The sequence below is a fragment of the Biomphalaria glabrata genome, chromosome 2 (assembly GCF_947242115.1).
Source record: "Biomphalaria glabrata chromosome 2, xgBioGlab47.1, whole genome shotgun sequence".
NCBI lineage: Eukaryota > Metazoa > Mollusca > Gastropoda > Planorbidae > Biomphalaria > Biomphalaria glabrata.
Window position 1 is genome coordinate 21009924 of NC_074712.1, and position 27624 is coordinate 21037547.

Below are 27624 nucleotides of genomic sequence, written 5' to 3' on the forward strand. Positions count from 1 at the left end.
AGGTTCATTTTTTTGTGTAACGCTATTCGCTAACACCGTATAGATCTAAATTACATCTATTTAGTAGTATAGTTAAATCTATATATTAAAATCTGTATGAATACGTTGGTAAAATAGTAAATCTAGAGCTACATATTATAAATGAAATTAGTAGATTTATGTTAATAAATTAAGGGGAATAGATCTATTGTTCTAGAATTTTAGAATCTACTAATTTTTTTTTTGGCATCTCGTACAGCGCAAAAGACAAACTTACAAAAGCCATCAAGTCGCAATAGGTTCTGCGTATACAGTTCACGCAATTTACGGTTTGGCGTATACCGTAGGCGTAGTCCTATCACCACATGGCCACATGTGATTTGTGAGACATTCAAATAAATAGTAAACACTGCACTCATCAGTAATCTTCAAAATCACTGAAAATTGTCATTAAGTAGACTCTTTATCTAGATCTACATTTCAGATCGAATCTAGTTTAGAAATCTAGATTCTATCTTAAGACTAGATTGTCACTTCTCTTGATCTAGCTCTACCTGACTAAAGTTTATTAATTAGGACAGGCCTACATCTACTGTCTAGATTATTCTAATTAGAGTCTATATCTAGATCTCGAAAAATTCTTTAGCTAGTCTAGATCAGACTCATTAGATCTATCTATACAATTTTGAATATGCTTCTACTTAAAGATCTATTTTTCAACTCCAAGACCTAATATACCAATATAATAATAATAAGACCTAATATACCAATATAATAATAATAAGGCTTGTCATTGAGTCCGAAGATTCCTGAGGAATGCAATATTTCCCGTCGGTACGCAGCCCCAGCTGTGTACTACATATTTTCCCACAACCAGGGCGAGCATAACCATTGTCCGCCCATGGTCGATTACGATTTTCTTTTCGCCGTCTGCGTCTTTCCTCGGCAGCGGATTTCCTTTTGGTCTCAAATGTGCATTCCGCGGCCTTTGTGAATGACCTTCAGCTGTCTGTCTCGAGACCACATGCAACCAGGTTTTCTCTTCTATGACTGCTATGGCAAGTTGGCGCCTAATCTGGTCTTTAAAGCGTTTCCGTGGAGAACCTCTGTTACGTCGACCACCTTTTAGCTCACACAAAAAAAACTGCTTTTGGCATACGTTCGCTCCCCATACGGGATACGTGCCCTGCCCAGCGTAACTGTCGGACCATAAGAAGTCCCTCTATGCTGTCCATACCGGCGTTCGCAAATGCATCGCTGTTTCTAGTGCGGTCTTATATAATACCCATGTCTCGGAGCCAAATAGAAGGGTTTTGTAGGCAGTCGAGCGATCTATTCCGCCAACTCACTCCTGAATGTGTCCAAAAGCACTACTGACCATGGCCAGACATTATCAACTTCCTTGAAAGTGAGGTATCATTCGATACTATGCTTCCTAGATATGTGAAGTGGTCTACCACGTTAAGGGGACATACGAGTCGGAAAATGACGAATTTTTAATTTTTTTTTCGATTTTTTTTTCTTTCAGATTTTGAAAATTTAACCTTTTTTTTATATGAATCATATTATATTTTAGCATAAAAATGTTTGTAAATATGTGTATTTTGACTTTGAACATGTACACCTTTTGGTGATTATTTACAAATTATCGAAATTTATCAATGTTTACACCTTGGATACGATATTACCAATCTAACAAAGCTAGGACCATGATACATCAAAAGAAAGGTCACGATCCGATTTATATGTTTATCTGGGGTTCAAACTAATGGATTTATATGTTTTTTTGTAATTCGTATTTTTCCGAGCTATATAATCTACGGAAACTTCCTTATATGGCACATCGGCAAAACTCGGAAAAAATCGACTAATCAGAATGTGCCGTTTCATCCGGAAAAGGCGTTTCAAAATGGCCGACAGCGTAAACACATTCTTGTAGTGAAAGTCAATGAAAGCCTTGCACAAGACAGTTTCAGTTGTTTGGTATTTGTAAACATCAAAGAAAATATCTTTTACATTAAAATGCCTCGACCAAAGGGACGAAGAATGCTAGAGAAGCTCAATAAAGCCAGAAATGTTATGCTATCTGACAAGCTGCGTGGAAATTCCTCTAGGTCTAGGTCTAGTTTAGATCCAGCATCAGAAGGACAACGTGGTGCATCCAGATCGAAATTAGACCGTCTTTCAATAAATACTGATGTTCCAAGTGATCTAGATCTACAAGAAACAGAGCAATTATGGACTATTGCTAATACTAATCAGCTTACTGATTTGATGTCGGATGCATTATGCCCTAATTGTTTTCAGTCAAGTTTGACTATTAGAGTTATAAAAGATGAAAACATGGGGTTCGCATCAAAGTTGAAGTTATGTTGTAGATCTAGTAGTTGTGGATATACTAAATCAAAGTTTTCATCTCCAAGAATACAAAAAAGTAACTGTTCAAATGTTGCATTTGAAATAAACACCAAGATGGTTTTATACAGCCATGAGATAGGAAAGGGTTTCACTTCGCTGCAGACATTTAGCAGCGTCCTAGGAATTTCTGGAATCAGCCAGAGAGCCTTTAAAGACCATGATAATAAAATCACAGGTATGTTAAATTACACAATAATCTACTATTAGAATTATTTCTTTAAAAATTTTAATCTTTACCATATAAAAATTATAGATCTAGACCTAGTAACTATAGATCTAGAATCTAGTCAATCTTTACAAAGTTCTAACTTTTGATAAAAAATACATGTAGTATGATCACTATGATGTAGCCAATGTAGGCTCTCTAGAGATCTAAATCTTTTTTTTTTTTTAAATTTTCTATATATTATATATATATTTATAAATCAATTTAATTAATGTTTTTTGTTTTTTTCTTCAGACTGTGAAGTGGAATCTGGGGAAGACATGCTCTACCGCACAGCCAACGCCATACGTCAAGCTTATGCAGAGACGGATGATGACATTAGGGAAGCCATTGAACGAGGAGAAAACCCTTTGATTGACATTTCAGTCAGTTATGATGGGACCTGGCAAAAGCGAGGCTTTACATCGCTTTATGGTGTAGGTGTCTGCATCGATTTACTAACAGGTCTTGTTGTCGACTTCGATATTAGATCTAAGTACTGCCATGCATGCCACATACAGAAAGCTGAGAGCATGAACGCAACTGACCTCGCAGTTTGGAAAGAACAGCATGATTGCTGTACTAATCACCACAAATCCAGCAAGTCTATGGAACAGGACAGTGCTGTAATTCTGTGGAATCGTTCTGTGGCAAAATATAATTTTAGATATGTGGAGATGCTGAGTGATGGAGATTCTTGTGCTTTTAAAGCTGTGCTTGAGTCTAAGCCATATGCTGATAAAGCTGTTACTAAACTTGACTGTATCAATCATGCCCATAAACGTATGGGGACAGCGCTTCGAAAACTTGCCAAAGAAAGCCATCTTGGTGGCAGAGGAGTTGGCAGGTTAACAGAAAAAAAATGTGACAGTTTGCAAAATTTTTATCGTGGTGCTATAATAGACAATATTCCAGATGTGTCCAAAATGAGGAATGCTGTTTGGGCAGGATTATACCACTCCATGTCTACAGATACTGAACACCATCATCGACAATGTCCATTAGGAGAAAATAGTTGGTGCTGGTACCAACAAGCGATTTCGTTGGGACAAGACCCTGACAGCCACTCTAATCATAAGGCATCAACATTTTTGTCTCTAGAGGTGGCTCACAAGCTAATTCCAATTTATCGAAGAATGTCAGATGAGTCCTTGCTTCAACGAATGGCTCATGGTGGTACTCAAAACAACAACGAAAGCCTTAATGCTATGATTTGGACGAGATGTCCTAAAACAAGTTTCATGGGACTTGGCAGAGTGAAAGGCAGTGTTGCTAGAGCTGTGTCAATATTTAATGCTGGCGCCAATGAATTAATTAACGTGATGAATAAGATGCATATTGATGTTTCTTATGTAACATTAAATAATTTAAAAAAGGTCAATGATAAAAGAATTATTCAGTCTGACACTACTAGCCAAGAGGATTATAGAAAAAGAAGAAAGACTGTTTCTTTAACACGGTTTGAAAAAGTCAGAGAGGAATTGGCCAAAGATGGGAATGTATATGGTGCTGGTGCTCATTAGCAATACTACTGTCAATATTTTTTTGTATTATATAATTTTTTTTGTTTTTATTCATTATTGTTAGAGCATATTGACAGTTTAGTTGCTGTTTTAATTATTTGAAACAAAAATGTAATAACTAATTTGTAGCAAAATTTAAACAACACCATCTGATTATGTTTATGTAAATAATATAGATCAACAAACTTTTTCAAATATATTATGATACCTTAATTCAAGAGAAAATGTTAGCAAGTTTTATCTAAACTGACAATTATATATATGCTATCTAAAGAACTCCCTAGATGAATAGTAGAGATATAACAGAACTACTGAACAGTTATCATGAGTTTCAGATTTTGAGTTAGCGCTTTTTTCTTATTTGACATTGTTATATATATGACTGTCACTGAGTGATTTTATATAGTATGCATGTGGCTGTAGTTATCAATGTAGGCGTGGTGGTGACATTGGGTTCTTGTTACAAATCACTGAATAATGAAATGACGCTGGGTGTAGCAGATACAATAAGTTTAATATAACACCACATAGTGAATACACCATACAATTCGACCCAGGAATGGTCAGTATTAATCCAACAGTAATATACGAATATCACAACTTAGTACTTATTCTATAACCAACTACTTTAAACATCTAACTCTACTGCTTATATATTAAGTGACTCAATACAAGTGCTTGCTACCAGATCTCTACGTGGACTGAGTGCCTTTAACTCTCTGGTTCACCTAAGGTCAAAAGTGTTCACCTTAGTGCCACATGGGTTGTGAATAAGATTCACAATATGGAATTAACATACACAATACAGAATTAGGGTTTCTACTCTATGGCACCAACTTTGAGGTGGTGACATTACCTATCACCCCCCTTTTGAAAAAAATTTTGAAGAAATTTTTTTTAGCTTGACGACATAATTATCATAAGTAGGATCAATTGGAATTCTTGGGGTCTATGAAATGTACAATTGCAGAGTTCAAATAGAACTACAAACTTGCAATAAAATATATAATATGACAGTGTTACACAAAATATTTGCTGAATCAAAAAAAAATTCATACAAGGGCAAAATTCTCTAATTCATCATATTCTTGTAAGGCAATTCAAATAATTCTCTGAGTCAAATACTTAACATCCCAAGTAATTCTTTACATGTAGTTCTAATATATACATCAATATTCAAATGTGTTCAATATTTACAAGTCTTTTTCATAATAATATGTGCAAAGTGTGACGAAAATTTCAATGACAATCTCCTATGTCACAATGTGAAAAATTAATACAAGTTTTTAATCACAATATCTATTTATAAAAAAATCTTTGACACTATAGAAATGTTAGAAGTCTGGTTTTTTTTTTAACACCAATAGTACAATATGTACAAATCATGTAGAAAATGTTACAAGTAAGTCTCAATATGTAAGTGATAAGTATAGAAAAATTCAAAATATGTGTCAAAATTCAAGATCAAATTGATTAATGATCATTGTTACAAATTCAATGTATCTGTTTACTTCAATATGAGGTTTGACATCTCCATAAAAAATTGTTGTGCATTAATATTACACAAGTAAATATGTATAATTCAAGTATCAAAATATTTGCTCAAAAGTATGAACATCAAATCAAAGTAATAAGTATCCCTCATAGTGCTTGTTACATGCACCTTATGTTTCAATTAAGTATTTCTCCATATGACAGTTCAAATAATTTGTAGCTAGTAATGGCAAAAGTTTAATGTTACATTGTTTATCAAATAATTATTGAGTACAAAGTTCAAAAAAATCTTTGTCGAAAAACTTCAACTGAGAAAATGTGTCAGTTGTGATACAATCTTTGAGTTTACATTAATTTGTTCAAGCATATATATACAAGCATAACATCCTACTAGTTTAGTTGTATTCATTTTAATCTGTTGTGAAAAAATGTGTAAGTCCAATTTAAAAGAATAATATCAAGTGTCTCTTTCAGCACTTGAAATATCAAAAAGTTTGTACAACAATCTTCTTGTTTACATCAATGATTGTTACAAAAATATAGTCCATAAGAATAGTTTGACAAAAATGTTTTCAAAAAAATACAAGTGTATGTCAATATTTCATTACACTAATTGACATTGAATAAATAAGTTACATTATGAATCAATCTCCTTTTTCAATAGTATTGAAAAATATGACTAAGTTATATAATTGTGATAAATGACATAGTAAAAAAATTCCAATCTTGTTTACAATAGCTGTAGAAAAAAAAATATTGTCACAGTTGTTCTCAATACAATGAGAAAAAATAATGTTTACATTGTATGGAAAAAATTAAGCTAGGTACTGAATAAGTTTGGAAAAAATTCAATATTTGTTTACATTGTTGAGTACAAAAATGTTATTCTTGTTGACAAAAGAATGTGAAAAAAATGTAGGTTACAATGAAGTAATCAAATTCCAAAGTTTGTTTACAAATAGAGTTTTTAAAAAAATGAAGTCTTAGTTCTAGTTTAATGTTTAAAAATAGTACTCAGTGTTTACAAAATAATGCTCAATGTTTACAACATAATGCTCAATGTTTACCAGATGCGATGTATTAAGTCAACAACACTGATATTAATTGTGAGTCCCTTAATTGGTGTTCCATATATTTTATGTAATAACTCTTTGTAATGGCCAAAGTTTTTTATTTGTACCCACATTGACTCTCCAAGTTCTGGATGTTTCCAAACTTTTTTATATCCAAAATCACAAGTTATATCTTGTACTATTTGAAAAATTTCTTTCTGAAAATCAGAATCAGACAGGTCATAAAACCATATTGTTTTATGTATTACTGACTTTTGATGCACTTTAACTTTTGGATAAGATCCAATAATTACTGGACTGATAGTATTTTCAAGTACTACAACTTTTATTTTCCCTTTTATAAATGGTGATTTGATTTCAGCAATGGCAGTTTTACATTCTATCTTTCTAGAGTTTGGTAAGGTTACAATGGCTATATCATTTAAATAATCTTCTTTTTCTACTAAATTGGGCTCTACAAAAGTGATTGTGGATTCTTCATCAACTATGCATACAACATCCTGATAATTGACTTCTAGATCATATACTTCTATCTGTTTGCTGTTTTTAAATGTCAAGGCTAATATTTCTTCTGTTATTATTACTTTAGGTGAGCTAGTGTTAATGTCATTTTGTATTTCTTGTTTTTCAGCTTTATCTTTATCATCTATTTGTATTTCATCTGTTTGTATTTTACTATCATTTGTTTGTGTGTTAATTGTTTGGCAATCTTTATTTAGTTTAGATGCTTCTGTTAGCAAATGAGTTTGACATTCTACATCTATTTTATTTGTATTTGTAATTGACTGTTTAGTTGCTTCATGTATACTGACATTGTTGTAATCATGTGAATTAGTAGTTGATGCTAACTCAATGTTTTCTTGATTCACACTATTAGCCCATTTTACTAAGGCTTCTTCTGACAGTTCAACTATATTCTCTATGTTCCCTATAATTAGTTCTTCAGCTGGGTTGTTCATTACTATGGCTTTGTATTGACCAGTGAACCATGGTGATTCAATGAAAACTAATGCTGTTTCACATACTTCCCATAAGTCTTTATTTGCATAAGTCAGTGTGACCTTGTCTTTTAGGATCTGTTCAGGTTTTACTAGTGATTTCTTTATAATGATTGAGGTGCAGCCGCTGTCACGTAATGCATATACCTTAATGCCATCCACATAGGCAGGATACACTTTTAATTTGGCTACCTTTGTCTGTATATATGCTACTGTTTCATATTCTATTGGTGTTTCAGTTGCTACAGCTGCTATGTTTTGTCTGGTATGATTGTTATTGTGGTAAGTATGTTGTCTATCTTGAAATTGATCTCTTCTAGACATTCTGTTGTTTTGCCATCTTCTGTTTGTTTGATGTGATCTACTGTTAGTTGGACTGTAGCTTTGCCATGTTCTTCTGTTATATTGTTGTTGATAGGATCTATTGTAGTTAGGACTGAAGCTCTGGAAAGTTCTGTTATCTCTTCCATATTTATGGTTTCTATTTACATATTGCTGTTTTTCTGATGCCATTCTCTTTCTGCACTCTGCTTTGGTGTGACCCAATATGCCACAGAAAAAACATTGTATGCTCTTGGCATATTTAAATTTATTTGTAGTTCTTGGATGGTTTTCTGTCACTGTTGCAGCTACATTGTACAATTCCCTTTTGTCAATGGTGATGTTTGGGTGGGAGTCCTTGTATGTTGTTAAGTTTGATATCAATTCAGCTTCATTTTTTATTTTTCTCTCCTTCAGGAATGAGAATGCTGCATCTGTAACATTAATTAGCACATTCTCAATGAGAAAGAAATCTAATATCTGTTTGGGGTCATCTAAGTTGCAGTTTGCGAGTTGTAGCCACTTTGTCATGTTCTGGCGCATGTCATGTATTGTTCTTTTTAAATCTGTATTCTTTGCTAGTTTTATTTCCCTAAAAAGTTTTCGATAGTGCTCCTCCGTTTTGCCAAAATGCTCAATTAGTCTTTGTTTTACTGTGTTGTAGTCTTTTCTTTGCTCCATAGTTAGTGTGTCGATGATGTTTAGTGGTTCACCTCTTAGGTTAGCTAGAAGTTGTTGAGCCATTTGTGCACTATTCATATTTGCTGTTTGACAGATGTATTCAAATTGAATAATGAAATTTTCCAATGTGTCTTCTTTTGGGTCGAAGTTCCTAAATTTGCTATGATACTGATGATGAGATGAAGTTTGACTTGCTGAATTGTCTTTATTTTCTTTTGCTAGCTTGGCCATTTTTTCTTCATGTTCTTTTAATTTTATTTCATGCTGGCGTTCTTTTTCTTTCTCTACGTTTTCTTGTTCTTTCTCTCTCAGTCTTCTTTCATGTAGCCTCTCTTCCCGTTGCTTGTCTTTTTCTAATCTAATTCTATCTATTTCAATTTTGATGAATGCCGCTCTATCATCTTCTTTTAACTTTAGTTTATCCACTATCTCTATTAGTTTTTCATACTCAGCCATTTTCAAAGATTCAAATTAGTAATATAGTTAATTAATAGATATGTGTACTAGATATTTGTAAATGAAGTATTGTACAATAAATACTTATTATTGCTCAAATAGTAATTACAGGTAATAGTAGATATATATTTTGTGTGAAACAATTGAGGTTATGAGGTATCTTAAGTTATTCTTGGTACTTTGTCTAGTTCATAATGTAATACTTTACTGATCAATTATGTGATTATGTATTTTTAGTATCTCCACTTGCAATGTAAAAATTGATTGCAACAAATAATTCACAATTATATGAGCCTTATTAGTCTGGTAAATAGTGATCAATGTATCAATAGTATCAAAATAGTTGAATGTGTTTGAAGAGTATATACAATATAAATCTTGTCAATCTCAAATCAAAATATATCCCATAGTGTATCAAGTGTGTAGTGTAGTGTTGATAATAAAAAATAGGTTGAAATAAGAAGTAAAATAAATATATATATTAATAAGTAATTAGACAAACATAAAAACACTATAGATACTAAACAGTCTGCTTTAAAGAGACATTACAAGATAGTAGAAATAGTAGACAAAAGAATTACAATGAGAAATAACTATGACGCAAAAGAAAATTCAACAGATGTAAACAAGACAATATCAATACAAGAGTTTAACAATATGATAGATACTTGACGAAATACAAACTTAACTAATACAGCTATACGATCAAGTATTTACTTTATCTAAAAGAGTCCCTACCAATACCTGGATGCTTACTTGAAAAAAAATATAAATGCTCAGACTCTATAGATAATTAAATTTAGTCCCTAAAGTCAAATGTATATATAAATACAAATGTAAACAATGAAAAAAAATTGTGGTGTAGTTCAAGAGAACTAATCAATACTCATTAATACTAAAGGGTAATTAAAGTTACTTCCCTTAAATATTCACTTGATGCTTGACTTGTACATAAAGTTCCGGTGATGCTCCACATAAAATATGTCCACGGTACAGTTCATATGTAATCCACTTTCTAAATCCGCAGCACAACGGTACAGTTCATAAGTAATCCACTTGTTAAATCCACAGCACAATAGTACAGTTCATAAGTAATCCACTTGTTAAATCCACAGTACAATGTTACAGTTCATAAGTAATCCACTTGTTAAATCCACAGTACAATGTTACATTTCATAAGTAATCCACTTGTTAAATCCACAGTACAATGTTACAGTTCATAAGTAATCCAATAAATACTTCATATGTTTGACAGATAATCCATTAAACAATTCATATAGTTGACAAGTAATCCAATAAATAATTCATGTGCTTGATAGGTAATCCACTGTTTCGTACAGTTGCTGAAACAAATATAAATAACTAAAAATGACCTTAAGTAGTGACGACAAGAGAGGTCTAAGAGTAAGAGCGCTCTCTTATTAAATGTGCTGTTAGACAGCGACAATAGGAGTGTGTCATTAGAATTATGACGAGCACTCGATGTAGATGATTCTTGAATATGTCAGCTACTTCGACTGACCATATATCAGCTGTCTTCAAACGATGACTTGAATGACTTGTAGTACTAGATTTTCACCCACACCGGTTGTAATATCACGGTTGTCTAGTTTCACCCACAAAGGCTGTAGTATCCAGGTTGTCTCAGCGTATCATGTTTGATCTCTTTAGCTTAGGATGTTAAAAAGTAACTTTGAACAATGCTGTGCTCCTAAAGCTATCTCAACTGGTGTAAAAGTACAACCACATAAATCAGGCTTCCAGATAAATGACACTTAGGACAGTAGTCAACTGGAAAAGTTGAAAATACAGCTCACACAGGAACAGTTCAAATTGTTCATTTCATCACAGATGAAAAAATAGCTCGCTAACGGTAACTGTGTCGTGGCAGGTCAACATGACATGTAGTAGTAGATCTAGATACCAAGTGTGTAGTCAAAAAAATTTAATAAATTCTGGATTCGTTGTAATTCATGTAGAGTTCAATCTTGAAGTACAAGTTAAAATAGTAGGCACAGTTAACTTTCAATTTCAGCTCTGTTTTCTGTTAGTAGTGTTAGACTAGCTGAAGATAATAATAATGTCACTCTTGGATCACGTGAATCTCACTTGAAAAATTGTGTGCTGGTCTCAATAAATGTAGATCTAGGTCATCTCTATAATGTTGAATGTGTCGCTGAACGACCAAATGAGAAAAATAGTAGAGTCTATAATAATCAGGTTTTAGCTTTCTTGCTCGTTGAGTGGCGTCATGATTTGTGTAAACAAATATTTTTTAGAGTTACTTTTTCATGTGTTAACTAAATAGTTCACTTGCCAACTTCAAAAATATCCGTATAAATGTTACTGTAAGTCACTGTAGTATTAAAATACTTCTGACAGCAATAGAAAAAAATTCTTGACTTGTTCCTCTGGTGCTCATAAATCCTTTAAGTTAGCAGTTCTGACTTCTGACATCATAAAATATCGTTTGCTGACACTTCTGACACTATAAATGCTGTTTGCTGACACTTCTGACACTATAAATGCTGTTTGCTGACACTTCTGACACTATAAATGCTGTTTGCTGACACTTCTGACACTATAAATGCTGTTTGCTGACACTTCTGACACCAAAATGTCACTGTATTATTTTATATGTTATGAATGTGGCTGTAGTTATCAATGTAGGCGTGGTGGTGACATTGGGTTCTTGTTACAAATCACTGAATAATGAAATGACGCTGGGTGTAGCAGATACAATAAGTTTAATATAACACCACATAGTGAATACACCATACAATTCGACCCAGGAATGGTCAGTATTAATCCAACAGTAATATACGAATATCACAACTTAGTACTTATTCTATAACCAACTACTTTAAACATCTAACTCTACTGCTTATATATTAAGTGACTCAATACAAGTGCTTGCTACCAGATCTCTACGTGGACTGAGTGCCTTTAACTCTCTGGTTCACCTAAGGTCAAAAGTGTTCACCTTAGTGCCACATGGGTTGTGAATAAGATTCACAATATGGAATTAACATACACAATACAGAATTAGGGTTTCTACTCTATGGCACCAACTTTGAGGTGGTGACAATGACATTTTTTCATTTTAATCTTCTGTGAACTTCAAGCAAGCTCTTTTCTTTAGTATTTAATATTTATTGTTGCAAATTGTTTGGGTTTTTAGATTGCACACCGGTACATCCTACATTCTTATCAAGTTTTTTTTTCTTTATGGTTGCTAAATGTTATACCCGGTACATAATATATTATTTTATAATGTAATCTGGATGGAATATACTAAATAGCTATTTTTAAAAGCTGCTATACTAAAGTGTAAATAACATATATTTGCTATTCAGTGATTTTCTGAATAAATTTTTGTAATTGAATTTTTTTTCTTTCTTTTTTTGTATTTTTGTATATATCTCTATCTGCCAAACGCTAAGGCTCTGAAACTACTTTTGGAACTTATTTGATATTTGGCATAATTATTCTGTACATATATATCTACATATGCATGCAAAAACTTTTTGATATTTGCGTAAGTTGGATTTTTGTTTGAAATACTACTCTGTAATACAATTGCGTACAATTTACGTTTTATTATCAAAATTAGTTGCTATACTTATATGAAATTTAGAATATGCTCTTTACTAAATATAGCTATTTTTATTATGTTTTCAGATACTTATTATACTAACCTATAAATTACATGCATGTTATCTAGTATTTTCCTGACAAAATTTTTGTAATTGAAATTTTTTTTTTTTTTTTTTTTCATTTTCTTCTTTTTTTGTTTTTGTATTATACCTCTATCTGCCAAACGCTAAGGCTCTGAAACTACTTGAGCTACATACTTCATATTTGGCATACTTTTTCTGTACATAGATATCTACAAATGCATGCAAAAACTTTTTGATATCTCAATAAGTAGATTTTTTGTTTGAAATATTACTCTGTAATACGATTGTGTACAATTTGCGTTTTATTTTACCAATTGGTTGCTATATTTATATGAAATTTAGAATATGCCCTTTACTAAATATTGATATTTTTTTAATGTTTTCAGATAGTTATTATACCAACCTATAAATTACATACCTGTTATCTGGTATTTTCCTGACAAAATTTTTGTAATTGAAATTTTATTTTGTTTTTTTGCATTTTCTCCTTTTTTTGTTTTTGTATTATATCTCTATCTGCCAAACGCTAAGGCTCTGAAACTACTTGAGCTACATACTTCATACTTGGCATACTTATTCTGTACATAGATATCTACAAACGCATGCAGAAACTTTTTGATATTTGAAGTAGTTTTTTTGTTTTAGCGTTTCAAAGTTTAGAATTATGAAATATTTATGTATTTTTCATGGTTGCAACACTAAAAAAATCATTAAAAAAAGACAATAAAAGATAACAATATTTCCCTTCATGCGTTTTTAATACTTGTCATGTATGATATTTGTGTGTAAAAATTATTAATTTATCTTAAGTATTTTTTGAGTTATAAGCTTTTAATTATAGTTTGTTTGGCGGCCATCTTGGATTGTTTCCATGACAACCAGTAAAGTTATAAAGTCAAAAACTATATTTTTTCAATTGTTTAATTAAGTACTATTAAGATAATATAAAATATTTAGTCTAAATGGAGAACTTTTTTTTTTCCTTCTTTCCGACTCGTATGTCCCCTTAAGGGGACGTCCATTTACAGTGATCTTTGGGCAGTGGCGTAGCTAGAATATATGATGCCTGGTGCGGTACCTCATCTTGATGCCCCCCCCCCCCAAAAAAAAAAAAAAAAAACAACAACAACTAATTAATTAATAACATTGCAAAACCTGTTCAAAATAATATGTATTCATTAATCAAATATTGTTAATTGAAAAAAAATCACTTTTACATAAACATATTACAAATGAATTTTATGCGCTTTCTTGCTGGCAAAAGTATCAATAATTTTATCGAAATCCATTTTTTTCCACCAGCTCTTGTTCAATGGACAAAATGGCCAAATTAGTGAGTCGTAAATTTGTCATCGTTGATCGCAAGTAATTCTTGATCAGATTAAGTTTGGAAAAACTTCTCTCGCATGTAGCGACGCTTACCGCAATAGTAAAAAATATGCGAATCATGATGACGATATTCGGGACTGAATCATCTAGGTGATATTTTTTTATAAAATTCAAGAGCTCAACAGGTATTTGTTTTGGAAATTCGGAGGCTTCTGATGAAACTGAGACAAACCGTTGATGCCTATTTCACTCCAGCAGAAATTCGTTTTTATCAATGTCGCTAGGAGTACTATCGAGATTGATTTCGACTTGAGGATTTAATTGCTGGGAAGGCGACAAAAATTCATATCTATCTGCTACATCATGAAGTTGCTCGAATCGGGTGATTATTTCTTGAACAATCCTGTCCAAGGTAGAATAAATTTCCCTTCGTAGCTCTTCTTTGTGTGTAAGTACAGAGTAGTCACTTTTCTCACCAGGCATCTTTTTCTTATGGCCCATACGTTTTTGAGGTTCTGTACTGATTCTCAGATCTGAGCACACGCTTTCGGCAAAGGTAATGCTGGCGTCCTCTCGATTACTACTTAAAAATGTCTCTAGTGTTTTAGTTTGAGTGAGCAGTCTCGAAAAGACAATCCTTGTTTTTGAAGGTAGAATTGCGCATCATTAATTTCAGTTAATACAGGAGCCTAAAATCCAAGATAGGTGAGAAAATTAAAAGACTGAACAGCAAACAATAATCCACCTGCTTCAGATCTAGTCGATGAATTTTCATCTCTGCTAGTTAATGTCTCCAGAGTTTGAGCAGGCAATGAATAGTGACTTCTAGAATACGTTTTTAGACACCGTAGTTTTGACCTTTCATGACCGTAGCATTTTCATAGCCTTGAGGCCTGCAGTTCATTATGTCTAAGCCATCCGAACGCACTCTAGAATCATCTTAGCGATTTCAGCAGCATGCTTGCCCTTTGTGTCGATGAAGTCAATAAAAGACTCACGAACCTGCACCCCGTCATTATCCATGACAACGTACCGTAAAATTTGGGAAGTTTGATCCAGCTTTAAGATGCCAGGTGTACTGTCAAAAATAATAGAGAAATATTTGGCTTGTTTTACTTGCTGTATGCGTGATCTCCCAATTTTGTAATAAATTCATTTTGTATTTGTGGAGACATGTATGTATTCGGTCTGGAACAAAGCTTAGTTCGAAGCACATGCTCCCTCAAGAGTGGATCGTACGTTAATAGTAATTTTACTAACTCTCCAGGTTTTCGTCTCTTGTATAATCAAATCTTGGGCCTTGTTGTCAATACTGTTCCCTACTCTCAGGCAAACTTCAAGTTCCCTCCAAGCAAGAGATGACTGAATGTGAGCTCTGCTGGTCTCATGTTTTTCTATTTTCGGGGATAACCTCCACCACTCATTGAATCCATCTTTGGATTTAAATGAAGACGATGAAATCTTAACAAACGTGGCCCCTTTACATTTAAGGAGGGAGAGGGCGGTACTTACGGCCTACGAGCGCTACAAAAGGGGCGACTCTAGGCTACCCACCACAATCTTAGTGCAACAGTGGAGAAAGAGGAACCGCATGAAAATGCGATCGTTCCTCTACATTGCAGCCAATTTGTCAAAATCACCTGGGCTCTCCACTGATTGAATTCCTATTAGAAGAATTAGTAATAGCCCTCAGTGGAGGAGAAAGCCGGCCCCACAAATAAACATGTCCCTTATAGGGCAAGAGGGAGCCACCAAGAGGCGATTAACACCTGCCATACTCCAAAACTTGGCATCAGCTACACTAAAGTCCTACCCATCAGATGCCATTTTCTGCTATACCAATGGGTCGGTAATGAGGGACACCGATAGATCTGGGTATGGGGCCCTTATAGACTACACAGACCGGACAGAACCAGAGATGCCGATTTCTCCGTCAGAGCTTAAAAGGGTTTTGAGGCGCCAGCAAGACTAGTCAGTCTTGAGCACTGTTCATCATTATGTTTACGTTACAGTATTACAATTAACTAGTTAGTTGAAAAAAACTCATAGAAAACAAAGGTTAGCTTATTTTAAAAAATTGACATTACAATAGAATTATTTCCAAAATATTAAATTATTAAGAATCATAAAGAAATGAATAAACTAAGACAATTGTTTAGAGCTAGAGTTTAGAAATATATTTGTGAACTCAATATCTAGATTAAACCAATGGACTAAACCAGGGGTGGGCAACATTTTTATATTGAGGGCCGCATTAAAAAAAAGTTTGGGAATGGCGGGCCGCATATATATAATAGATAAGCTTGCTGTGTAGAATCTCTTTTAATTCATATATACACTGTATTACGATTTTTTTTAATTGCTGTTGTCTTTTTATATCACAATATCCCCACAAATATACAGTTGTACCTAATGTGCAGTATTTTACTTCTTACTGTGACAGGTGGGGAAATGTGATGTGTGTTTGGCGCGTTTAATGTCTAGGGGATGATTATTTTTAAAGCTATCACACCCTCACTTATCAGCATATGAATCGGGAGCAGGCACGCAACGAGACAAGCAATGAAAGACAGATACAAAAGTTAAAATAAAAGAATATTTATTTACATAAATATACATATAAGAATAAAAAGGGGGAGGGTTTGCATCTATCTCTAGTGAATAATATGTTTAATCATCACTCTTGCACCTATTAAGAGAGTATGTCACTTTGTCCTCTGACTTAGCTGGTATTCCTGTTGATGTCGTAGCTGGCTGTGTCCTGGCTTGAGGTTCTGCAGCTGGAGGTGGCGCTCTAGCGGATAGAGGGACGCCGGTGATATAGTTCTTGTGGAGTCTCAATCCCCAAAATCTAATATCTGTAGTGGGCACAGTAGGGCGGGTGGCCGGCTACCGTGGGCACAAGGTTACTGCGGGCAGAGCTGATCTGCCGTGGGCAGCGTAGTTGACAGGATATGTCCAGTGAGTTGCAGAGGATTGGCGTAGCTATGACGTCTCACACAGATCTGAATCTATAGGGACGTCGCACCTAATAGCTTGACAGGTGGGCTGTCGAATAGGCGGGCAATGCCGATAGCGCCAAGTGGTAGAGTTGAGTAGATCTCTGTAGGCAAGTGCAGTGCTGAATAGCATTAAGCACATTAACAGTAGGTGATTCTTGATATCAAACAAATAGGCAGGTAAATAGATCGTTGATCCAATAAATAGGCAGGTGAAAGGCAATAGTTGAGTGGCGTCGAGTAGACACTGAACAGCAAATAGCAAATAAATAGGCAGGTAACTCTTGATAGCAAATAGGTGATTAATCCAATAGATAAAAGGCAGACACCTGAGGGAGGCTGTGGATAAATAAAGACAAGTTAGGACATGTCTTTTATGCATCTTATCGATGCCCTCGACTGAGGTGCATTCGTCAGATTGGTAAAATGGCTTTAGAGCACAATGAGGAGATGATGACAAATGGTATGGGGGAAAAATCGATGGCTGATAGTAGCAATATAAAATGTACATAAACGGGGAAATAATAATATAAAAATGTACATAGAAGGGGAAATAATAATCTCAAATCAACACCACAGGTGGATGGAGAAGGAAAAGGGGGGGGGGGTGAATTGGGAAGGGGTCAGCGACCCAGACAGTTTGTTTACATATGACCGTAGGCTGAGAACAATGGAGAGTGTGTCCGTTCAAGGGGCGCAACTCTCGTTAGAGTAAAATGACTACATGGGAGATAATTCAATACAGGGAAGATAATTCATATCTCTTCTCTAGACGCAGTATCAGTGCGCTAGTAAAATTGTCAAGGCGGCCAACCGAGATAAAGGAGATAAAACAAGATATACAAATATATACATGGTTGCATCAACGATCAATTGAGCAACGTAGCATTAATAGATTAATGCAATACATAAATAAATACATAGGGCATGTTTATGTTTTCTACTTACGCCAGTGAGACATACACAATGCACTAATTAAATATAAATGAACTAGGCAAAATACACATGGTAAAATCCAATGGAAATATACACAGAGTAATTAAGATGGAACTTGTGATTAAGTTCGGCTTACCACCAAGTATTCCTCTAGGAGGGAGAATAAATGATATAGTCCAGACTCGATAGCTCAGCTCGAATGAGAATGAAAGAGAGCCTGATTTCACTTGGGTCTACTTTATATACAGGCCTGGAAAATGCGGGCGGACACAGGAAATGTCCTAGGCTAAGAATTATCTTAGGCGTGGGTGGATTTGACTCGAGGTGGGAGCCGCACCTTGGAATATCACGCGGTGTGTTGACCAGGGTAATCTCTTAGATCAAAGAGAGACGTGAGAGAAGGGGGGGGGGAGAAGGATTAGCTTGCATTCAAACCAAGGTGGTGTCAACCGCGACCGTCCTTCAGACATCCGGCGGGCAAGACAAAAGAGATTGTGTGTTTACCTTTCCCCGATCAAGGGCAGATAAATGAAAGGACGCGCTTTAGCTATCTCCAATGTGGTCAACTAAGACTAGCCTGGAGCGGAAAAGGTGGCGCGGGTGAAGAAATCAGGGGTAGGATGGGGAAATAATTAAAATAAAATAAATAAACAATGAAAAATAATAATTAATGCTGTGATAAATTTGAGTGACTCTGACAGCGAGTTTTTGACTTGTCACACTTACACACGTGCATAATGTCCCGGAACTGCGAAACTATCTTACTAGTTGTTACCCCTGTGTGTGACTGCTGTCAAATTACAGTCAGTCAACATTGACCAGTTTAGTCAATGTTTAGTTTCCACATAATATACTTCCTCACTGAATGAGACAATTTATGTTTCGGAAGTTAAATGTCGGGACGAGCGAAGCCTGCCCTTTTGGAGCATCACCAGAGAATGCTGACCATGTCCTTCAATGGTGCATACTAAATCAAGGGACCCAAACAAGACTCTCCAAAGACTGATTTGAACCCTTCAACATGTAAAATGAGAACGAAGAAGAAGAACTGATGTATGTGTACTCAAATAGTGTGAACAGCAGCAAGGTTTGTGGAAATACAGCTTCTGGCACCCATAATACTCCCGTGGTAGTGCTGACTGGAACTTCTCTTTTCTCTGGAGCTGAATCGGCTACTCTTAATAAGTGTTGTAATTTTAATCATTTCACTAAAGATAGTTTCACCTTTCAGCAAAAGAAAATGACAAAGCTATTTTTTTTTTGCTTGCCTGTAGAAATGGGAAAGCATTGTTTGAAAAGATTTAACATGCATTTACATTTCAAATGTAAACAATCAATTGCAATGGTAGTGATAAAAAAACATGAAATTTAGTCTTCCACTCTTCATTAGAAATATTGGTAACAAAGTCACAGTCAATGTCCTTCAAGTAACATAACAATTTCATCCTTGGGATTTTATATTCTTCTCCTTTGCCTTGCTCATGCTGATCTAGCGGAAGCATTGGATTATTTATCAGAATTACCCGTGGTTGGCTCCCCTAGCAGGACCTAGGTGTACTTATTTTTATTACTTTTATAGTTATGTGATAGTGTGACAGGTGGGGAAATGTGACGTGTGTTTGGCACGTTTTATGTCTAGGGGATGATTATTTTTAATGCTATCACACCCCCACTTATCAGCATATGAATCCGGAGCAGACACGCAACGAGACAAAGCAATGAAAGATAGATACAAAAGTTAAAATAAAGAATATTTATTTACATAAATATACATATAAGGATAAAAGGGGGAGGGTTTGCATCTATCTCTAGTATATTCTATGTTTAATCATCACTCTTGCACATAATAAGAGAGTATGTCACTTTGTCCTCTGACTTAGCTGGTTGTCCTGTTGATGGCGCAGCTGGCTGTGTCCTGGCTTGAGGTTCTGCAGCTGGAGGTGGCGCTCTAGCGGATAGAGGGACGCCGGCGATATAGTTCTTGTGGAGTCTCAGTCCCAAGTTCTAGTATCTGTAGTGGGCACAGTATGGCGGGTGGCCGGATACCGTGGGCACAATGTTACTGCGGGCAGAGCTGATCTGCCGTGGGCAGCGTAGTTGACAGGATATGTCCAGTGAGTTGCAGAGGGTTGGCGTAGCTATGACGTCTCACACAGATCTGGTCTATAGGGACGTCGCACCTAATAGCTTGACAGGTGGGCTGTCGAATAGGCGGGCAATGCCGATAGCGCCAAGTAGTAGAGTTGAGTAGATCTCAGTAGGCAAATGCGGCGCTGAATAGCACCAAGCACAACTGCGGGTAAATGGATCGTTGATCCAGTAACTAGGCAATAGGTGATTCTTGATAGCAACTAGGCAAGTGCAGCGCTGATTAGCACTAAGCACAACTGCCGGTAAATAGATCGTTGATCCAATAACTAGGCAATAGGTGATAGGCAAATAGGCAATAGGCAGGTAAGTAATCCGATAAATAGGCAGACACCTGAGGGAGGCTGCGGATAAATAAAGACAAGTTAGGACATGTCTCTCATACATCTTATCGATGCCCTCGACTGAGGTGCATTCGTCAGATTGGTAAAATGGCTTTAGAGCATAAAGGGGAGATGATGACAAATGGGATTTGGAAAATAGATGGCAGATAGTAGCAATATAAAAATGTACATAAAAGGGGAAATAATAATATAAGAATGTACACAGAAGGGGAAGTAATAATCTCAAATAAACAACACAGGTGGATAGAGAAAGAAAAAGGGGGGGGGGGTGAGTTGGGCGGTGGTCAGCGATCCAGATGGTTTGTTTACATATGACCGTGGGTCGAGAACAATGGAGCGTGCTTGAATGTCCCTTCAAGCGTCGCAACTCTCATTAGAGTAAAATGAGTAAAGGGGAGATAATTCGTTACAGGGGAGATAACTCGTATCTCTCTTCTAGACGCAGTATCAGTGCGCTAGTAAGATTATCAAGGCGGCCAACCGAGATAAAGGAAATAAAATAAGATGTACAAATATATACATGGTTGCATCAACTATCAATTGAGCAACGTAGCATTATCAGGGTAATGCAGTATACAAATAAATACATAGAACATGTTTATGTTTTCTACTTACGCCAGTGAGAAATACACAATGCACTAATTAAATATAAATGAACTAAGCAAAATACACATGATAAAATCCAATGGAAATATACACAGAGTAATTGAGATGGAACTTGTGATTAAGTTCGGCTTACCACCAGGTATTCCTCTAGGAGAAAGAATGAGTGATATAGTCCAGACTCGATAGCTCAGCTCGAATGAGAAAGAGAGGGTGATTTGAGTTGGTTTACTATATATATATGCCTGAAAAGTGTGGGCGGACACCGGAAATGTCCTAGGCTAAGAATTATCTTACACGTGGGTGAAGTAGACTTGAGCCGCACCTTGGAGTATCACGCGGTGTGTTGACCCGTGTAATCTCTTAGATCAAAGAGAGACGTGGGGGGGGGGGAGTGACCTACCTTCCACCCAAGAAGGGGGGGTCAATTACGGCGTCAGACATCCTGCCGATGAGATCAAGGAGTCTGAGCGTATCTTTGCCCCGGTCAAGGGAAGATAAATGAAAGGACTGGCCTAATTTTCTCCAAGGTGGTGGACTAAGTCTAGCCTGGTAGAGAGAAAAAGGTGTGGCGGGGGAATAATTTAGGGGTAGGATGGATTAATAATTAAAATAAAATAAATAAATAATGAAAAATAATAATTAATGCTGTGATAAATTTGAGTGACTCTGACAGCGAGTTTTTGACTTGTCACAGATAGTAAAAATGAACATTGTATGCAGCTTTGTGCAAACTTTCCTGTTTCAAATTTATGGTTTTCAAAGATCGAGCACCGTCAGTTGTCACATTTTCCATCTTGTTGTAAGTCTACACAACACTCAGACATTGTGTCTTGAATTGAGTGTATTGATGTATAGCCAATAAGCAAAATCTTCGTTTACTGAATTTATAATGAGACAGTTTTAATGATTTATATAGATATTTTTTTTTTAATATTTGCATTTTTATATCTATATACTGTGGGCACACCTGATTTCTGTAGGTGTCGGTGGGCCGCATAAAACACCTCGGCGGGCCGCATGTGGCCCGCGGGCCGTAATTTGCCCACCCCTGGACTAAACAATGAAGTAAAAAAAGGTTGGCCTATCTTCTTCTTCTTTATATTACAAAGCATCGATCAGTGTAGTAACAACATGTATCGTGTGTCCGAAATAAATCTAGTAAATTAGATAAAAACTGTTCTATAGCTTACATTGTATTGAAGAAATAGTCAAGGAGATGAAACAAAATAGCGACATGACTAGTTTATTAATCGTTAGTTCATGTTTAAAATACAGTTGTTTATGTTTGTTCGTGTCCATACAATTAGTTGTTTTTACTGAAACGCTCAGGGAAATAGGAAATTAATATACACTGGGGGAATTTTGTGGCCCCCTCCACTTGGTGCCCTGTGCGGCCCGCACCACCCGCACATTGGTAGCTACGCCACTGTCTTTGGAAATGAGTAGGTTTTATTGAGTCACTTCTGGAATATGACTTCTGTTTTCCCAAGGCTTATAGATTAAAAGAAAGAGGCAGCAGAGTATGCGAATTCGCTGACCGCGATCTGGAGATCATGTTCATTGTGGGCTAGCAGGGCACAATCATCGGCATAGAGAAGCTCCGTTATGACCATTTCTTTAGTTTTTTTGTATGGGATAGTAGACGTCAAGATTGCCGTCCGAACGAAACGTGATGTTCATGCCTTCGAGCTATTGCGGCCTCATTTGTCCCAGCATTACGCCAAAAAAGATAGCGAGTACTGTAGGAGAAAGTACAAAGCCCTGCTTCACGTCATTTTTTATTGGGAAATGATTGACAGGTCACCATTGTGTCTAATCTGGATTTTTTGTCCAACAAGAAACTTTTTGAGAATGGATAGGAGCGTAGTTGGGCTTCCGAGCCTGGCCAGAATCCTCCATGAACCATTGACCGTATCGAAAGCCTTGGTGAGATCCACGAAGGCAGCGTATTCATAGGCTTATATAGTATGCTAGACTTAAATCTAGTCTAAAATCAAGACTAAGTCTAAGAATCTAGATCTAGACTGCCTAGAGATACAATAAATTCTGATTATCTTAGATTCTGTTTCTACTATATTTATAACCTAGATATATATTGTTATAAACCTGGTGGTGGCACAGATGGTAGTGGTGTGAGTGTAGTCAGCCGACGCAAATCGCCCCAGGCAAGCGCTAGACGAGTGGTCAACCTTGACAAGTTACGACGGTCGGCCGAGACGAGTGTCAACATGATGGTTCGGGAAGGATCGACGTCGTGAACAGAGCTCAGGAGCGTCACGAGGGTTGTAGTCATCTGACCACCCAGAATGGTCCAGCGACGTTCTGCCCGGTTCTAGAAGGCAAGAAGGGACCCTATATAAAGAGTGGAGGTGACACAGTCAAGACGGTTCACGACAGAAGGTTCACGACAGGGGCTCAGAACACGGTCGACTACAGCACAGTTCAGCGGTGTGGTTCTGTACGGAGCATTACGACGGTTCAGTGCGGAGTACTGTCAAGTACAGTTGAGAAGACTGGCGTCTTGATCTTGGTCTGCGATCGAGTCCGACACAACGAGCCTAGTGTTAGAAGTCAGTCCTGAACTGTTGAACCCAGAGCAAGCCCGGAATGAGACGGAGAGGCCAGTGCAAGAGTTTTTACGGCGGTACGGTGTTATCGGAGAGATATTTGTACAGTGTACGTGTTGCCAATTGTACAGTATTGGCTCAGACTTATTCAACTATTAAAGTGTTAGGTTATTTTGGAGCCCTGAGTTGTCAAGTTCTTTAAGTTGGTGGTGTATGGTGCAGTTTGAAGAGAGCCTGGATAGTGAGATTCGTAACAATATATTCTAGAAGTAGATCTATACTAATTCTATAGTTACAATTCGAATATTTATGATTATATAGATTACAGGTTATAACTTGATTGCATAGATCTATGACTATTTTGACAAGGCCGATGGCATGTGTGAGATCAATTATTCAAAGAACTATAATTAATGGACTTCATCTTAAACAAGTTCATTCATATATTCACATGCGAATTTTTTTTTATATTTATAAGCTTGATAAGAGAAATCAGGTATAAATATCAAGAGAAAATCCGACCCCTTAATTCAAGAAAACATTAAGAAATTAAAACAGACACAAAATAGACAGTGAGATTCATAAAACACGAATTTTCACAATTGATTACAGTAACACCTTTTAAAAACACCTTTTAAAAAATCATTAAAAGTTTTAAAATCACAATTTTTATTCCTACCATTATTTTTGTGTGTGAAATTGTGTATTGGAAAATGATGGGTACTTGAAGTAAGCTAGTCCAAAAAGAAAAACACAGATCTTGGGTAAAGACTCATCAAATAAAGTACTGTAAATGTGTAGTTTCACGAGTATGTTTCAGGTCTTTTCTTTTTTATAGCCTCTATCGGGTTTGATCCGAACAACCCGTATTTTTGTGCAGAATTTTTTCTCTATCAGGTACACTTAAATTTACAGCTTAATAATGTCAGTTTAATTTAAAATGAGAACTGAAAAATGCAAAAGATAAATAAGGAAAAAAGTACTTCCGGCCCAATTTCTAATTCTAGTTTTAAAGCAAAGAAACGAAACGCATAAGCGCAACATAGCCCATTTCTTTTTTTTAAATGAACTCTGTCAAGTAATTGAGAAACAATGACATTATATACTTCGTATTGCCACAGTGACTTCGTAGATATAGATTCCTATATTCTGAATTATCAACACTTTTAATTACGTCATTTCATTGTTGGCCTTTGCCTTGTGTTCCCCTTGTAATTGAATGAGTTGTTACCTCTGCTATAGCACTCTACACTATATAGCGAAAAGAGATAGAGATAAGGGTAAAGAGATGAAGAGGTAGAAGGATAGAGAGGTAGATGCGATGGTAGAGGTAGAGACTAAAAGAGATGCAGAGGTATAGAGATGAAAAGGTAGATAGATTGGTTAGAAGGTAAAAAAAAGAAACGTCTTGTTGCCTCTCTTACCTCCCATGGGTTCGCCAATGTAAACACTTACCATTTAGACATTTGACTTTTCTTCCCAGAATGCTTCCCCACTTTGACGTCAGACTAGGATGGGAGGTGTACAGTTTACAGACGTTGCTGTCTTGCACATAATGCTCACATTGTGACACTAGACTACACGCTGTCTCACAGAAGTACAGGCTCCTATAAACAAGTACCCATTCCGCGGCTACGCCGATGTCGACATTGTAATGGACTAATGCTGTTATAGCTAATGCAAGAGAAAAAAAAAACACGTTACAGGTCAATACAATACGACGCCTGTTGAGGTCTTTCCTGTTTTTAGGAGCTAACAATTTTACACGAGATCTAGCGTTGTCAGCAGGCACATAACTTCAAATTCAATGAAAATATATTTGTTACAAACCCTCGTTATCTCCAACACTCTTATCCACTTAGGAAACCATTAGTGTATATATATTGATTGATAAACGTAATACTTCCAGATATGTCTTCTGTCTCGAAGGATGCGTTCAGATAAATCAATGTTGTCAATAGTAAATCGGAAAGAATCTGCTGTGACTAAATTAGGAAGTTGCAAACGTTGCCAAAGCTCGTGCTATTAGAGAAGTTTACTTTTTCATTTGTGGAGTGAGAAATTGTTGATTTTGGGTGAAAATGTCAATTTCTTAAAAAAATTGATTAAACAGTTTGTATATGTTCTATACTAGGGCACCAAAAATTTTGCCTAAAAATGTCATTTGTATTGAAAAAACATTTAAATATACACGTTTGTATATGTTTCAATACAAATTCCCAAAATTACTTAATAAATTACTTAATAAAAAGGAATTAAAATTGAAAGTCTTTTATTTTATTTATTTTCCTGTTTGCTGCCGCTCAAAATTTTTTTAACTGTTCTAGAAAATATACTGAACGTTGGCATTAATATGCTCTATATTGAGACACCCCATTATTGAGGAGAAGGTATTTGTTGTAGTCAGTCCATGAACCTCTACACTTTTGGTCTGTATGAAGAGCAGTTTTCCACAATTCAAACTATGCAAACATTGAGATTATGCAAACAGACCGTTGAGATGATAACAATTACTGAGGCACCTAACTGATAAGCATTGTTAAAAAGGTTTATACACGTTAACTCTTAAAACGGCTACAATACATCTTAAAATAAGATTATCCTGAGTTCCTGTGTGGCTTTAGGGCAGGTAGATTTACAATAAGTCAAGTGTTGGCTAATTGTTAAGGTAATAACATTTTTTTTTAAAAAAGCAATATATACCTTCCTGTGACCTTTTTGCTGTCGTAGTATTTGTTGATGGTAAAGTAGTGACTTCTGGTGTTTTTTGTGGGGATCTAGTAGTAGTCGTTGATTGTAAAGTAGTGGTTTCTGTTGTTTCTGGGGATGACGGTGGTGGCGGTGTAGTAATATCTGTTGATATCAAAGTAGTAACTTCTGCTGTTTCTGGGGATGACGGTTGTGGGGATGTAGTAATATCTGTTGATATCAAAGTAGTAACTTCTGCTGTTTCTGGGGATGACGGTTGTGGGGATGTAGTAATATCTGTTGATATCAAAGTAGTAACTTCTGCAGTTTCTGGGGATGACGGTTGTGGGGATGTAGTAATATCTGTTGATATCAAAGTAGTGACTTCTGCTGTTTCTGGGGATGACGGTTGTGGGGATGTAGTAATATCTGTTGATATCAAAGTAGTAACTTCTGCTGTTTCTGAGGATGACGGTTGTGGGGATGTAGTAATATCTGTTGATATCAAAGTAGTAACTTCTGCTGTTTCTGAGGATGACGGTTGTGGGGATGTAGTAATATCTGTTGATATCAAAGTAGTGACTTCTGCTGTTTCTGGGGATGACGGTGGTGGCGGTGTAGTAATATCTGTTGATATCAAAGTAGTGACTTCTGCTGTTTCTGGGGATGACGGTTGTGGGGATGTAGTAATATCTGTTGATATCAAAGTAGTGACTTCTGCTGTTTCTGGGGATGACGGTTGTGGGGATGTAGTAATATCTGTTGATATCAAAGTAGTGACTTCTGCTGTTTCTGGGGATGACGGTTGTGGGGATGTAGTAATATCTGTTGATATCAAAGTAGTAACTTCTGCTGTTTCTGAGGATGACGGTTGTGGGGATGTAGTAATATCTGTTGATATCAAAGTAGTGACTTCTGCTGTTTCTGGGGATGACGGTTGTGGGGATGTAGTAATATCTGTTGATATCAAAGTAGTGACTTCTGCTGTTTCTGGGGATGACGGTTGTGGGGATGTAGTAATATCTGTTGATATCAAAGTAGTGACTTCTGCTGTTTCTGGGGATGACGGTTGTGGGGATGTAGTAGTATCTGTTGATATCAAAGTAGTGACTTCTGCTGTTTCTAGTGTTGACAGATCTGGGCCTATAGTAGTATCTGAAATTAAATATAAATAGTACA

At 35.9% G+C, this 27624-nt stretch overlaps 2 protein-coding genes across 2 annotated transcripts in view; one reads left to right on the plus strand and one right to left on the minus strand.

Annotated features, from left to right (window-relative positions):
• LOC106058896 (mucin-2-like) overlaps window positions 1-27624 on the minus strand; it is a 50722-nt gene that overhangs the window by 8444 nt on the left and 14654 nt on the right. Inside the window, exons 5-6 of the mRNA XM_056022022.1 lie at window positions 26461-27600; window positions 25213-25431 (exon numbers count right to left, since the gene is read on the minus strand). Coding sequence (XP_055877997.1) covers window positions 25213-25431; window positions 26461-27600 — 1359 coding nt within the window. The remainder of the gene's footprint in view (window positions 1-25212; window positions 25432-26460; window positions 27601-27624) is intronic.
• Window positions 1445-13572, plus strand: LOC129924809 (uncharacterized). The gene is made up of 2 exons (XM_056022024.1): window positions 1445-2572; window positions 2858-13572. The coding sequence occupies exons 1-2, from the start codon at window positions 2002-2004 to the stop codon at window positions 4123-4125; spliced, it is 1839 nt and encodes a 612-aa protein (XP_055877999.1). The 5' UTR covers window positions 1445-2001; the 3' UTR covers window positions 4126-13572.

Bases quoted from the DNA above. Each gene is read 5' to 3' on its own strand.
- LOC129924809 (XM_056022024.1), top strand. From the start codon at position 2,002: ATGCCTCGACCAAAGGGACGAAGAATGCTAGAGAAGCTCAATAAAGCC. The intron at 2,573-2,857 runs GTATGTTAAATT...TTTTTTCTTCAG, and splicing joins CCATGATAATAAAATCACAG to ACTGTGAAGTGGAATCTGGG.